Below are 15,580 nucleotides of genomic sequence, written 5' to 3'. Positions count from 1 at the left end.
AATAATATACTTTAGATACCTATTTTGGCAAAAAGATAACTTAGATTTACAATAGGTAGGTGTCAAGGTTGAATTGGGTTTTGATTGAATCTAATATTATACTCTTTCACATGTTATCCGATCAAACCCAAGTTTAAGTAGGCTTCACTCGCACTTTAACTCTACCTAATTTTTTGGGGTAAAAACCTATATTCAACCCAAGACAAGTGTATGTCTAATCTCATTTTTATTCGATAAAATAAAGACTTAATTGAAAAATATATAGGTAAATAAATATTATTATAATTATCTTTAATACTCATATAAGGGATAATTATAAAATTATATCATGCCTAAACCCAAACATAATTTTTGTTTATAAAACTGACATTAAATCAAAATATGACAAAACTTATAATATTAAGATCTCATGCTACATAAATTAAGAATAATATTTAGAGTTCGGGTCCACACCTAAAATTATATTTAGAGTTGAACATTCTAAAAATAATATTTAAAATTATTATAAAATATTTTTATTTTAAAAAAATAATTAAAAATTATTGTTACTTATAATAATTAAAAAATTTATTTTGAATAGTTAAAGTGATTATAAAATAATATTAGTTTATGAATTTTTTAGTATATGACAACGCATAAACATCATGAAATCATATAAAATTATTGCCGTAATAGTTACTGGAAGTGTAAATACTCGAGATTTTGTTAAACGAACCGGAGTTGAACCCGTATCAACCGAACCAAAGCATGAAAGTTCCAAGAACAACAAGAGTCGCACTATGACCACGCAAAGCTACCGATCTACCCGTATGATCGAACTGACCGATCATCGGTCCTTCAATAAGAGCGCCCCATAATCAGGCAACACCTCCGACGATATGAACAACGCCAGAGCCGGCGAAATCTATGACGCCACTACCGAAAAGGAAACCATTATCGGTTCCAAAAGCACTGGCCCAACCATCAGTCGCCCAAAACCAATGAGAAACAACGGGGTAAACGAAACCGGTCAAGAAGGATGAGTATATAAGATAAGCGACGAACTGGGTTCTTTCAGCAATGGAACCGCTGGTAATTCCGGCAGCCGCAATGGAAAAAGCACATTGATAAAGGAAATTACTGTAATCATTGTTTTAAAAACCGGATCGGATCGGTCGGTTCAATTGGTTCAACCGGAAATCACTGTCTAATCCAGTTCAATTTATACCGGTTGAATCGTTATTAGTGAACCGGCCAGAACCACTGAACCGTTCGAACCGAACCGGTTGAAAACCGAAAAAAAAACGCAATTTTGATTTTGTTAAAAAAAATTAAACCAAACGACGTCGTTTGTTAAACGAGCCAAATCGAACTCAAGTATTACTGAACTCGACTCGAACTTGAAAACTTTAAAAGTAAGCTCAACTCGACTCAAATTCACGAGCTAAAAATTATCAAGTTCAACTCGAACTCGAAATATAATATTGAAACTTGAACTCGAAAAGGTTTGAACTAAAAAAAATTAGAAGCTCAATTGAAGCCTAAAATTCGAGCTTAATTGAAGTGAAAGAATAGTTCACTCAATGCTCACCAAAAGTCTTTATGATTTTGAATGTCAAATTACCTCTATTATTTATAGAAGTTAGTTGGGATGCTCTTCTATGTTTCTTAGTCACGTGAGATTGTTTTGTTCTCATATTTTTACTCTTTAGACTTTTGGGATGTTCTTATATGTTTCTTAACCATGCGTGATTGTTTTTTAAAAAAATTAAACTAAACAATATCATTTTAGTATGATTTTTTTAGCCCCATATTTTTTTTTAATTATAGTTATATAATTATATTTATTATTTAATATGTTTTATCTTAAGTATTATGTTGTAGTTGATTTAAATCATTTTGTTTCACTTGATTTTATAATTTTTAACTTATATATATGTTATGATTTGTCAAAAAGGTAATAAAAGGTAAACCCGAAGGCAAAGGCTAAGCCAAAAAAGTAGTAAAACAGGCCGCCGGTGGCCTCATCGAGGACATTGGTTAACATTGATATTCATGGTTTCTTTGGCTAGGACTGAGCCGGCACGAGCATGGCGAAGCCGAAGTTGCATAGAGAAGACGAGGTAGGCTGAGAAGAGAAGGTAAGTGTTGTAAACTGCGAAGGAGGCATCAGTGAACTTGTTGCATATGTAGTCGGCGGCCCATTGCCGGAGATATTAAAGAAGGAAATGACAGGAAATAAAGGTTTAAGTAAAGTTATGGGCGCTGCGTGGAATAAGTGAAGATAGTTTATATAGAAAGACTTTGGACAAAAGGAAGACTTTTCAAATCATTTTTTAGTCTACTTTTATAGGTAAGAAAATATTTTATGGAAAATTTATAAAATATTATTGGCTTAATGTTAAAATTAACCCTCAATGTTTATTAAAATTATCATTTTGACCATTGCACTTTTTTCTGGAACATTTTGACCCCAACATTTCATTTTGGTACAAAAATATCTCTCAATGATGAAAATCGTTAATTAACAAACGATCAACGTTCTAAAATATGGGTCCTTTTTACCATAAAATGAAATATTAGGTTCAAAATGCTGTAGAAAAAAAGAATAACAGTCGAAGTGACTATTCAGTCAAATATTAGTGGTCTTTTTGCCCTAAAAAGAAACGATAATTACCAAAATGCTCCAAAAATAATATGAGTCAAAATGACCATTTTGATAAACGTTGGAGTGTTAATTTTGGCATTATGCCAATATTATTTTTCACGAAATATATATATATAATCATTTTGGTCATTGAATTAATTCTGAACATTAAGTTTTACGAAGCTCAATAATATACAATTAATCTGCTATACTACATGAAATAGATAAAAATAATTATTCAAAACATGTTATAAGCATAAAACAATTGATAATAGTTCACCATTTAACAGGCCATATAAATATATAAATACATGTACGAGTCCACAAATATTTCACATTCAATATTCATATTTCGTATCATGATCATATCACAATCATCATATTAAGCGTTTGCTTGTTCTTCAAATACATTGATATTCAATTGTGTATATAAACATTCATCAATAATCGGCCACATAAATCGAAGCATCTCATGAATATTCAGTCATCATATTGATCAACCGTCTTCTTTAATTATAAATATTAGATCATCAAGCATCTCATAAATCGAAGTAGAATGGGGATGTGCCTTATCGGCCACATTAAAGCAATGGGTGTTGCCATTGATGCTAATCCAGCTACACCCAGGTGCCTTCTTCAAACCCTTTTCCTTCATCATTTTTCTTAATCCTGCCACGGCATCCCATCTTTTAGTAGAGGCATGTAAATTCGAAAGTGAGACATAATTTGAAGGGTTTTCGGGTTCTAAATAAATGAGAAACCTATGAGCAAGTTCTTGCATCTTGGTATTCCCGTGCATCACAGAAGCATTAACAAGAGCACCCCAAACGCTTGGCCCCGGTTCAACTGGCATTTTTTTTATAAAATCTAGTGCTCGATCAAGCTGTCCGGATCGACCAAGCATGTCGACAACACAAGCACAGATCTCAACCGTTGGCTTCATCCCATATTCGTTTGTTATTTTGTTATAAAGTCGAAGACCTTCTTTTACCAATCCTGATCTACTACAAGCAGAAAGCACCCCTACCACTGTTATCATATCTGGTTTATTCCCAAGAAAAAGCATCTGGTTATACAGACTTATGGCTTCTTCACCCATTCCGTGTAATCCATATCCACAAATCATTGAACTCCAAGATATGGCGTCTTTATGGAACGAACCTTTATCAAAAACTTGCCTCGCACTAGTCAGGCTCCCACATTTCGAATACATGTCAATCAATGCATTACACAAAGCGATATCAGTGGTCAGTTCTTTTCTAATTGTGTAACCATGAATCTGTTTCCCAAGCATTAAACCAGCATAGGAGCTACAAGCGGGAAGAACACTCACTAGAGACACTTTATTGGGTTCTATTCCATCATTCAACTGCATTTCCTGAAAAAGAACAAGTGCTTCATCGAAATCTCCGTTTTCGATGTAACCATTGATCATTGCTGTCCAAGCATAAACATTTCTAAACCACATTCTATCAAAAACATTTCTACCCACTGAAACTTTACCGCTTTTTGAGTACATATCAACTAAACAACAACCCAAATGAACATCTGAACCGAAGCCCGAATACAGTTCATTCTTAAGAATATAACAATGGAGTTCCCTCCCGTAATTACATCCCCAATTACCCTCACCCCCACTCAAGGGCAAAAGGCTCGAAATCGTGAATCCATCGAGTTTCATTCCTTCAAGTTGCATATTTTTAACAACTTCCCACAGATCCTTCATCAATTCCCAGTCCCCTGAATTCGAATAACCTGAAACCAATGCATTCCAAGACCCCACATTTCTCTCACGCATTTCGTCGAACACTTTCTTCATCGCCTCAAACTCTCCACATTTTCCGTACATCAAAATCAAAGAATTCGAAACAACAATATCCACCACGAACCCAGTTTTTATACTCTGGCAATGAACCAATTTACCCGCTGCCAAGTCCCTGATTTCCCCAACAACTTTCGAAACCGTTGCCAATGTAAAACCATCAGACTTCACACTAAAACGACCCATTTCACGGAACAAATCAAAAGCTTCAACGTATGAGTAAGTTTTGAGATACCCATTGATCATCGAATTCCAAAGATAAACATTCTTGTCTTTTATCGAATCGAAAACAGTTTTCGACTCGGTTAAATGCCCTAAAGAGGAGTAAAGAGATGAGCTTTGATGCTGTAAAAGGGTTTTGCGTGAACCCGTGTAAGAGGATTCGAGCTTGGGCTTGCTTGGTGAGGTGGAGAGATTCATGGGTGGATGAGAGATTAAGGAAATGTAGGAGATTGAAAGGCGAGTCGGATGAGTAATAGCGGCTGGTTTTCAAAGAAAGTAAGTTGCGGGTAAGGGGGAAGAATATCATTCGGATTTGAATTTTGGCGGTGATATGTTAGAACCTGTAAAGATTGAAAGTATTTAATATGTCGATGAGGTACATATATATTTATATAATATTTATATAAAAATCAATCAAATAATATTTCAAGGTAGTAAAATTTAATTTGATTTTAAAAATTTGAATTTTCGATTTGAATTATAATTTTAAAAAATTTAAAATAAAGTTTGAATTAAAATATATCATTTGAATAACTTGAAAATTTTAGTAATTAGTATATTAATTTTTAAGTTCGAGTTGAATCTTTCAACTCTACATGATATATGTTTATCACATTTAAAAAATATGAATAATATATATATATTATATATGGTTGTAGAAAGTCATTTAAATTGAAATAAAATGATACCATAATATTATAAATATTTATAATTAAATTTAAACAGAAACTCAAATAACTAAATTTGAAATTCATAAACTCAATAAAGAATTTTAAATCAAGTTTGAGTTATAAAATAGAACTCATAAACTCGAATTTTTTTGACTTGGTTTGACTTTACTAAATGATTACCCCTACATAATAAAATATCCAATAATAATAATAAAATAAAATTCTGATCGAGTTTGATGTTCAGTTTATAATTATAAATATATTTTTAATCTTTTTATTAATTACCAATATCTAATTGGTTAATTGATTAATTCAAATTGGATAATATAGAAACCTAATGTATAAGATCCTCTTAACCCAACTTATTTCATTCACGACATTAAAATTTAAATCTTTAATTTTACTTAAAAGATATAAAACTTTATCCCTTTAAATTAAATGATTGTTGATAATTCATATTTTAAATCTAACAAATATTTTTGTAAGATTTATTTGTGTTTTTATATTTTAATAAATATATAAATAAAATTATTAAAGTTAGTCAGATGTGATTCAAACTTAGTTGTATAATCTCAATTCAAAAAGTATAATGAAATCGAAGTATAAAATAGAAAAACATGTCCTCCGTCACACTAAATTTATCGGTTATTAGTTTTTGGTGGGCAAAATTTTCAAATTTTAAATATAATTATTTTAAATAACTCAAATTAATTTATGAATTTAAAAACTAAGATTTTTAAAATATATATTTTTACCTTTTTATTAAAAGTAAACTACATCATTTCTCAGTGAATTTTATTTTCTTTCCTATTTTATTCATTGTACTTTTAATTTTTTTAATTTACTCATTAAACTTTTGATTTGCTCATGTTTTGGTCACTCTAAATTATTTTATTATTATTTTAGTATGATGTGATATTTTTTATTATTATTTAAGATAAAATAATTTAAAATATAAAATTAAAATAGATGGTGATGGTCCACTATTAATTAGAAATGAGGAATAGTAGCTAATTCTTTTAGCGAAACCGATCATCTATTATCCTCTATGGTTCCTCCACATGTTGCCTCTCCCGTTAGGGTCTTGTGAGCACCATCTGTATTGATTTTGGCCCAGGGAGCTTTTGGGGCTTGCCCCTCAACAACATTCCTTTCATTTTGACTTGGGACGCTTGGTGTCCTATCGAGGATTCTTGAATGAAGAAATTCGTATTCATCCTTATTCCTTTCTTGAGCAATGTCCCTCTCTCGAACATGTCTGGATTGAAAATCAAATATTTCATTATAAAAATAAATAAACTCTAAACAAAATTACAATAAACATAAACGAGATTATTTAAAAATATAAATAAACTGAATATGTGTTCGATTTGTTTGATAAATGAGTTTTAAAATGTTATTTGCTTCTGTTATTGTTTAAGAAATACATGATGTTTGCAATGCAACATAGAAAAAGAGAATCAAAGCTCAAATCTTGAGCATGGGATTATTGATTTGAAATAGAATGATAAAATAAGAGATATATGCTTTATGCTTTCAACTTTATATAGAGAAAATGAAGTGAGACACACCTAACCACTAAAGCAAGCACGGATTGTACTGCATTTCCGTATCCACGTGCTTTTGCTTTTTCAATCTTCTTTTGTTTTTATTGATTTATTTTGGTGTTTTCCCCCTTTTATTATTATTATTATTATTATTATTTTGTTAATTACCTATATATGAATTATCGATTAATTAACTCATATTAATTTTTTTGGTAAAGTACACAAATAGTTTCTGACTATAATACATTGTTTTATTGAGTCATTCAACTATTAAAAGTTATAAAACGATCAATCAACTATATGATATTATTTTTGTTGGGTCCTTTGATTATTAAAAGTTATAAAATGATCACCGCACTATTCATATGTCCCAAAACCGTCCCTTTCCCTTTAAAAATTGACGGTCTTTTGAGCTCGACATTAACCTGTTGACTGAGATATGATAAAATTTGATTTTAGAACCACATGAGTTGTATTTTATGGATCGACTCTCCGTTTATATTATATTGTCGAGTCAATACTTGAAATATTATATTATTGAGTAGGTGCTTGAAAGCAACTACAATACCAGTAAACATTATTAAAATATGATTTTATCATATCTCAATCAATAGGTTAACGTCCAGCTTAGATGATCATCAAACTTTTAACAAGAAATGATGAGTTTGGAATATATAAATAGTCGGGTGACCATTTTTTAACTTTTAATATTCGAGGGACTTAATCAAATAACATCCTATATTCGAATGATCATTTTGTAACTTATAATAATCGGGAGATTCAACAAAGCATCACTCTATAGTCGAATGACCATTTGTATACTTTACCCTTATTTTTTATTAAAAAATATTCAATATTTTGAAAAAAGATTTTTTTTTAATTTTTACAAAGAAGTTAATTTCAATATAATATTATTGAATTCGTCAAATAGTTTTAATGATAAAAGAAAATATTGTTCTCCCTAAAAGATTTAAGTTTGAGCAGTTATACAGTATGTATGTTTTGTCATGTACTAAGAATTTTTTTGAATATATATTATATTGTAATCACACATACATATATATATATAAATTTTTATAATTTCAATTGATAATTTATTTTCGTCCCTATAATTTTATAAGTACATTTTCTTAGAATTTTTAAAAATTAGCCTCTACATAAAATCATATGGAAATAAGTATATTTTATGTTGAATTAGGTGGATTAAGATTAACTTGTCTACTTACTAGCTAAGCATATATATAGACTAGTGTAGCACGGATCCTAGGAAAATGACAAGCCTATATATATAATTATGTGATAAATATTTTTGTAACACAAGAAAAAGGCAATCAGAAAAAGATAACATAGGAGATTAATGCAATCAAGAGAGAATCTACTTCTAATCTTTTATCATTTTATTTATTATTATTAAATTAATATATTTGAGACCCACTTTGTTTTTGTGTTACTTCCCAACCTTTAGTTTTCAATGTGACCTAAGCCTCATCAACCATAATCCATATCATGCTTAGCTAAATATCCCCCTAAAATTAGATGTGTTTATAGATTAGACTATTTATCTAATTTGTTTAATTTTAAATAGAGAATAACTCAAATATTTAATTTAAGTTAAAATTAAATTTTAAAATTTTAAGGATTAAAATATAATTTTATCATTATATTAGCTTATAATTTTAGAAATTTTGAAGTGGTTAAAAGAATTTTTTTATGTTTTAAGGTTAAAGACTGTCTGATTTAGGCCTCATTTAGCATTATTTTTAGAAAGTGTTTTGGGAACCAAAAGCCCTTTTGGAGTCGGAAGTAATATTGAAAATACATTTTTTTAAAGAAAAACGATTGAAAAATACTCCACTCAAATGCAATAATTAAATTTTCTAGTTTTTTCGTATGAAAGTGTTTTGAGTCAAAATTACAATTTTAACATTCATTTTGTTATCCTATAGTGTGTTTATTTATAAATTTATATTTTTTGTGTCGATATATAATTATATGATTAATTAAAAATTTTAAAACAGATGTCATACATCGACATACATGTTATACACTGATACTCACTACTAATTTTTAATATATTTTAAAAACATGAGGGATATAAAGTGTAATTTTGCTTTTTTGAAAATGAATTTCAACTTGTCCACCTTCCAAGAATCCCAAAGAACTACTAGAAAGTTATTTAGATGGATAAAAAACGAGTTTATACATGAAAAAAAAATTTAATCTATATTCAAATTTATCAACGGATATACGATTTTCTGATAAAGGTATGACCTTTTAAAAAAATTATTTTATAAATTTAGAAAGTGCGAGATTATAAAATTTTAGAATTTATAAACTTAAATTATATAGAAATATCAATTTTTTAAGAATGCAACCATCCAACGCCCTTCGATCTCCATGGGTCTGTATAGAACATAAGTATTTTTTTTTTCTTTAACTTCAAAATTTAATTCGATTAATTTATATCACTGCTTTTAAAACGAGCAAAATTGCTTGAATAAGGTACACCAATAATGATCCACGGTGATTGTTACACACTAACCCGAAAAATTCATTAGGGTTACACGATGATTTCTAAATAGTATGTTGACTGTACAACGACTTCCCCATGCTGCATGCACGGTAACTGGTAGCAATGCAGTCCGAACATAAGTTGTACAATCAACACATTTTCAAGAATCCGTTACATATTTCTAACAAAATTCTTCAATTACTATAACAATCACACTAAACCATTAAATAATTTATGATACTCTCTAATCAAACACTTTAACCTTTAAAATGTGACATCAAAGACATTTAATATTCAAATTTCAATCTCTACCTTTTTCTCAAACTTTATATCTCATTTGTACAGTAAAAAAGCAAATGCTTCGCTGTTTTGGCACTAATTTTATGCTTTTGCACAGGGGCAGATATGGAAAGAAGGCGAAAAAAATAATAAAATAAAAATAATAAACAAGGAGAGAATAATTAAAAGAATTTTATTGTTGAAAAATTTGTCGAATTCCGACAGCAAAGACAAAACATAAGTGTGCCAAAGGATTTTAGAAGTGATGTGTTGTGCCCATAGTGATTTGAGTTCTAAGTTCAGATTCTCCAACTCTATACTATTTTTTTATTTGATCGTTGATGTTCTAAAAATTATAAAAATTAGTATTAAATTTATTAAACTATTACAAAATGGTTATCATTTGTTATAAAAAGATAATAAATTTTGATAAGTTTAAGGATTATTTGGTAATAGTTTGATAAGCCCAATGATTATTTTGTATTATACGTTTGATAAAATTTAATGACTATTATATAATAATTTAATAAATTTAATGATTATATTAAAATTTTCAAAACTTGAATGACAAAAGGATTATTTTATAAAAATTTAGTGACCATTTATATAGTTTACTTTAAATATTATTTTAAAATGAACCCATTAGTTAAAAGATCTGTACTTTGATCATGCTAAATGATTTTAAAGTTTAAAATTATTAAGTCGCATGATAATATCGAGATATTTTATGGTGTTTATCTTGTGTTGGGAATTTGTGTGTTCGGTAGTCTTATAAAAATCGATTATATCTCAGTTGAGTTAAATCAAAATTTTAAATAAAAGTAAAATTCTCTTAATATGATTCAGAAGAATCAAACACAAAACTTTAACATAGAATTTCTTACTATTCAACACTATAATTAACCTTAAACATTACTACAAATGCTTTTATTCGAAGCAAAATTGGATTATTTTATTTATAGGATAAGATTACACCATAATTATGCTCTTAACTTGCAAATTTTACACCATGATTATCAATCTAAGGTTCTACATTTACCGACTAAAGTTTTTCGTAGGTATAAAGGCTTTTCTAATGAAAACTAAGGAGAATTTAACAGTAAGGGATTGATAGATTGTGCAAACTAACTTTGCTAGTTGCACCAAGATTTCCATTGATATCGTCCAAATTCCATAAACCGTCCCAAAGAACGTCGGCCTCGTTTGACGAGTCGCTGCCGGAACCGGAAGCATTGCCATCGATCATGGGATAAAACAGCCCCACTTGTTGTTCATTTGTGTTGGGGTATGAAACAGCTGTCGCTGTTTCTTGTCTCAACTGTGGCACATATGGAAGTTCAGATGATGATGGTTTATGTTCAGTTTCATCGAGTAAAGACATGATCCTTTTCATGTCGAACTGATTCACCTGTAAATGTTCCTGTTCTTGTTGTTGTTGTTGTTGCAGCAGCAGCTGTTGTTGTTGGAACTGTTGTCTTTTCAGCAAACGAGCTTTTGTTTTATGATCAGAGTTGTTGTCGGGTGAAAGTTTGGTGTTTTTCTTGAAACGAGTCCTCCAATAGTTCTTGATCTCGTTATCGGTTCTTCCCGGCAAACTTCTCGCGATCGTCGACCACCTAAAGAAAACAATTTCGGTGTGAATATCAGATACGAATACATATCCGACACGATTAATTTCATATAAAGTTCATGTTCATATGATAGATTACCTGTTCCCCCACCTTGCATGTAACTCGAGAATTATACTCTCTTCATGAGGGGTTATTTGGCCCCTTTTAAGGTCTGGCCTTAAATAATTCACCCACCTCAGCCTGCAACTCTTTCCATTCCTGTTTAACCCTGAAACGTAATAGCGTCAGGATTCGGAATCTTAAACTTATTGAAGAATAAGTCAGGTTTTTAGACCCTATTTCTCTTACCGGCAAGCCTAGCGACGGAGTTCCATCGGCCTTCACCGTGTACCCTAACATATTCGATAAGGAGCTTGTCCTCTTCAGCAGTCCAAGGACCTTTTCTCCATCCTTCATCAACGAGACCCCAACCAAAGTGACCAGCCATGACTGCCCAAGACATGTGAAAAAAGTGACCCAAAAAGGAGAACAAAAGCCTTAAACCCTTTGATTATGCTTTTTGAAGCTCAAGTTTAGAGCAAATGTTGTTTGCCTCCTGAGGGTTAGTGTGTCCTATATTTATATAGGGAGTAAAGGTGGCCAATCAATCACTTTCAAAATCATCCCACATCTTTCTTTTCTCTTTGTTTAAGGTACAGCTGCTGATCTCTAAGATTAGATTAAGATACCATCTTATCATTCGTAAATGACAAATGTAGCCTCAATATAAAAGTTTTCTACTTTCAAATTTTACAGGACGAGTCGACGAAACTTTGACTGAGTTGATAACGGTTGAAGTAACAAGTTTTTGAACATTCGGGCTCAACTATCATTATACGTAACCCTCGTGTGTGTTATTTCTAGATTTTAATCCGATTTAAATCACATCGTGTTTAGATCTTCTAGGCATGGACGAAAACACTTTATAGGTGAGGCTTTGACAGAGATTTCTATTTTTTTTTTCAATAATTTCAATTTTTACTTGACGAGTCGACCAGACTTTGACAAAATTTTAAAACAATTATAATTAAGTTATTGATCTTTTAAAAAATAACTTAATTACCTTATTAGTTTTAGAATTAATGAGATTAAACTCTAATTCCCTTAATGTTTACGAGTTAATTACTTCTTAAGATTTTACTCGTTTCAAAGTTAAGCAACATAATCTCTCATAGCTTAAACATAATTCCGACCTTACTTCTAAGAATATAATTCGACTACAAATTTGATATATTTTAAATAATTAATTTCAATTTTTGATACGAGTAACTTATAGTTGTGATTATAATGAAAGTGTCCAAAGGATATTAAATCAAATAATCAATATCATAGAACTGAAATGAAAATGGGAATGTCAAGGCATTGGGTGACATTATCCAATTAGCATATATTTAATTAATGCCAAAAGGAGACAAAAGGTAAATTAAAAGAAAAAGAAGAATATCATAGCTTTACGCCACGTATAACATAAGGTTTATGCACATCGCTATTAATAATTTAATAATTTTTATGTTAATAATTTGTGTAATTTTAATATATATATGTAATAATATTTTATAATAGTTAATTCCGATTATAGCTATTAAGATATATATAAATATTATTATGATTGTGATTACAAATATATTTATATTTTTTTTGGAAAATGATATTTTAATATATGTGATACAATTATCCCAAACGTATAATTTATAAGGAGAATAACATTTTTTTATCATTAAAGTAATTTTAATTAAATTCTTGAATGTCGTATGTCATACTACGATATTAGATGAACCGGAGTGATGATCTTGGAAGAAATAAAAAATTAGCATAAAAAGTGAGTGGATGATTGTTTTATGTTTATTAGTAAATGAAAACTGAACAGGTGTTGGATTTGCTTGCTTGTTAAAAGGATTGATTCAATTAATCTTCACTAAAACCATGATAAAAAAATTAAATATTGTTGGATTCCATATTGGGTATTGGGGACATTAAAATATTCAAACAGTTTTTGATGTTTTTCGAACGTCACCATTGACAGGTGGTCTTGTTTCTAGATTTTTGTCTTAAAAGACAAGCTTAATCTCACCTTCTGATATATGAAAAATAAAATCCGGATCACATGAATTTCTATTTAATTCGATTTAAATAAACTAAATTCTCTAATGACAGTTTCAATTTTAATTCGGTCAGAATTAATAAAAAAATTAAATCTATTTTTTTAATGTTAATCTTAATTATTTAATTCGGATTTTATAAGTATAATACCGAGTTAAATAAAGTCGATCAAAAACCAACCCTAATCTAACTTATTGTCATCTTTAATATCACCCGGTGAGTACATAAAAAAACACGTACACCCGTCGGTTACCCTATTTTATTTTATTAATCAAGATTAGGAATAATAATCCGTGTTTTGTACGGATTATCGCACTAAGACAAAGGTTAGGGTTTTCAAAAGCTGACTACTTGTACTGCTTAAACTTTGTTTAATAGCTAGGCATGTGACCTTTATTAATTTAATCACTATGCTAATAATTCGTGTTTAGAAAACTGGGTAAAAGTGTAAGATTATTTATGTTCTTTTTCATTTCATATTAGTTTTATTCGAGTTCGCTCTTATAAATCGATAATATAATTTTTTAATTTCATATACAAAATTTAAAATTTATTAGATATACAAATATTTTTAGGGGCATGATCCAATTACATAGGGTAAAACTTTTTAGTTTTATACATTTTTAGGATCGTTGAACGAGGAAAAATCAAAGGCTGAGATTAACAGTAGGAAATGTGAATATATTTATTTGAAAAAAAAACAATGAGTTAATCTCAGCATTTGATTTATTCTCATCCAACGATCTTAAAAATGTGTAAAATTAAAAATTTTACATTACGTAATTGTAAAACTAAAAAGTTTTATACTAAATGAGAGAAAATCAAAGACTGAAATTAACAATGAAAAACGTAAAGATATTTACTGAAATACTAGGTGTAAAACTAACCCCTTTGATTTATTATCTTAATAATATATTATAATATTTGATTCGGAAAAAATTAAAAAATTATATACTATGAATAACAAGATTAGGATTATTGGTTTACATATGATGTGGGGTTCTTAATTAAACTAACCCCCTTTTGTTTTGTTTTTTCTTAATTGAAATGGGGATTTTTTTAGCACGCTTGTCTGTTTCTCGAAACGTTCCAAATTTTCTATTATTCTATGTAAATAATAGGGATGGGGAAGGTAAGGACAGGTGTTTCTTTTAAAATTTAAAATTTCGTATCTCTAGCATAAAATTCTGCATCCATTCCTATAAATAACGAATTTAATCTCTATAGTTTTATTTGATCATTTTTAAATTTTTTATTTTAATTTAAATAATAATAGTTTCTTTTAAAGGGTTTATAAAATGGGGAAAACAACATTATTAGTATTCAACAAATTTTGATAATTTGGATTTCGGGTTAGATCGATTTAGATTTAAAGGGAATTTGTCTCACTTCGAGATAATTATAAAAATATCTTTGTATTTATTTATATATTATTAATTAAGTTTTTCGATGGAAATTATACGTAAAAAGTTAGCATATAAGGTCCTAGAATTACGGTATCAAATTAAATTTTACTAAAATTTTATGTTATTAAATTGAATTTCAATTACTTTTTTATTTAAATAAAAAGTTATATGAAAATTAAAAATTATGTTAAAACATAGGATAAAGTAGACAAATGATCCCCTGACTATAAGGTGATGTTTTGTTGAGTTTCCGACTATTAAAAGTTACAAAATGATCCTTCAATTGTAGTACATTACTTTGTTGAGTCATCCGGCTATTAACAGTTACAAATGGTCACTCGACTATTTATATGTTCCAAACTCATCATTTTCTGTTAAAAAATTAACGTCAGTCTAAGCTGAACTTTAACATGCTTATTGTGATATGATAAAATATGATCTTAAAATCTCATACGATAATCATATCTCAATCAGCATGTTAACGTCCAACTTAGACGACCATAAATTTTTTTACGAAAAAGGACGAGTTTGAAATATATGACTAGTTGGGTGACCATTTTGTAACTTTTAATAGTTGAGGGACTCTACAAAATAATATCCTATAATTGAATGACCATTTTGTAACTTTTAGTAGTTTAGAGATTCAATAAAGTAATATCTTATAATAGAATGACCATTTGTGTACTTTACCCTAAATCATATCCCAAAGCTCTCGAGTCCAAATCAGTTAGAGGACTCTCCAAAAGTGCTTTGGTAATCTCTAGGGACGGGTATGGACCCAAATT

The 15,580-nt window shown here is 29.3% G+C and overlaps 2 protein-coding genes and 1 pseudogene across 2 annotated transcripts; all 3 read right to left on the bottom strand.

The window, feature by feature from the left end:
- Window positions 1-650: 650 nt before the first annotated feature.
- On the bottom strand, window positions 651-2,195 carry LOC120208069 (annotated as a pseudogene).
- A 927-nt stretch (window positions 2,196-3,122) lies between these two features.
- On the bottom strand, window positions 3,123-4,936 carry LOC120208058 (pentatricopeptide repeat-containing protein At3g12770-like). Its single transcript, XM_039207428.1, has one exon. The coding sequence runs from the start codon at window positions 4,866-4,868 to the stop codon at window positions 3,123-3,125; it is 1,746 nt and encodes a 581-aa protein (XP_039063359.1). The 5' UTR covers window positions 4,869-4,936.
- Window positions 4,937-10,729: 5,793 nt separating this feature from the next.
- On the bottom strand, window positions 10,730-11,820 carry LOC120208174 (transcription factor MYB23-like). The gene is made up of 3 exons (XM_039207516.1): window positions 11,599-11,820; window positions 11,389-11,518; window positions 10,730-11,295 (listed from the first exon to the last, which is right to left on the bottom strand). The coding sequence occupies exons 1-3, from the start codon at window positions 11,750-11,752 to the stop codon at window positions 10,773-10,775; spliced, it is 807 nt and encodes a 268-aa protein (XP_039063447.1). The 5' UTR covers window positions 11,753-11,820; the 3' UTR covers window positions 10,730-10,772.
- Window positions 11,821-15,580: the final 3,760 nt, after the last annotated feature.

The sequence above is a fragment of the Hibiscus syriacus genome, unplaced genomic scaffold (assembly GCF_006381635.1).
Source record: "Hibiscus syriacus cultivar Baekdansim isolate YM2019G1 unplaced genomic scaffold, ASM638163v2 tig00000538_pilon, whole genome shotgun sequence".
In the NCBI taxonomy this organism is placed as follows: Eukaryota; Viridiplantae; Streptophyta; class Magnoliopsida; order Malvales; family Malvaceae; genus Hibiscus; species Hibiscus syriacus.
Note: the sequence above shows the minus strand (reverse complement) of the source record. Positions and strands in the feature narration are given on the sequence as shown.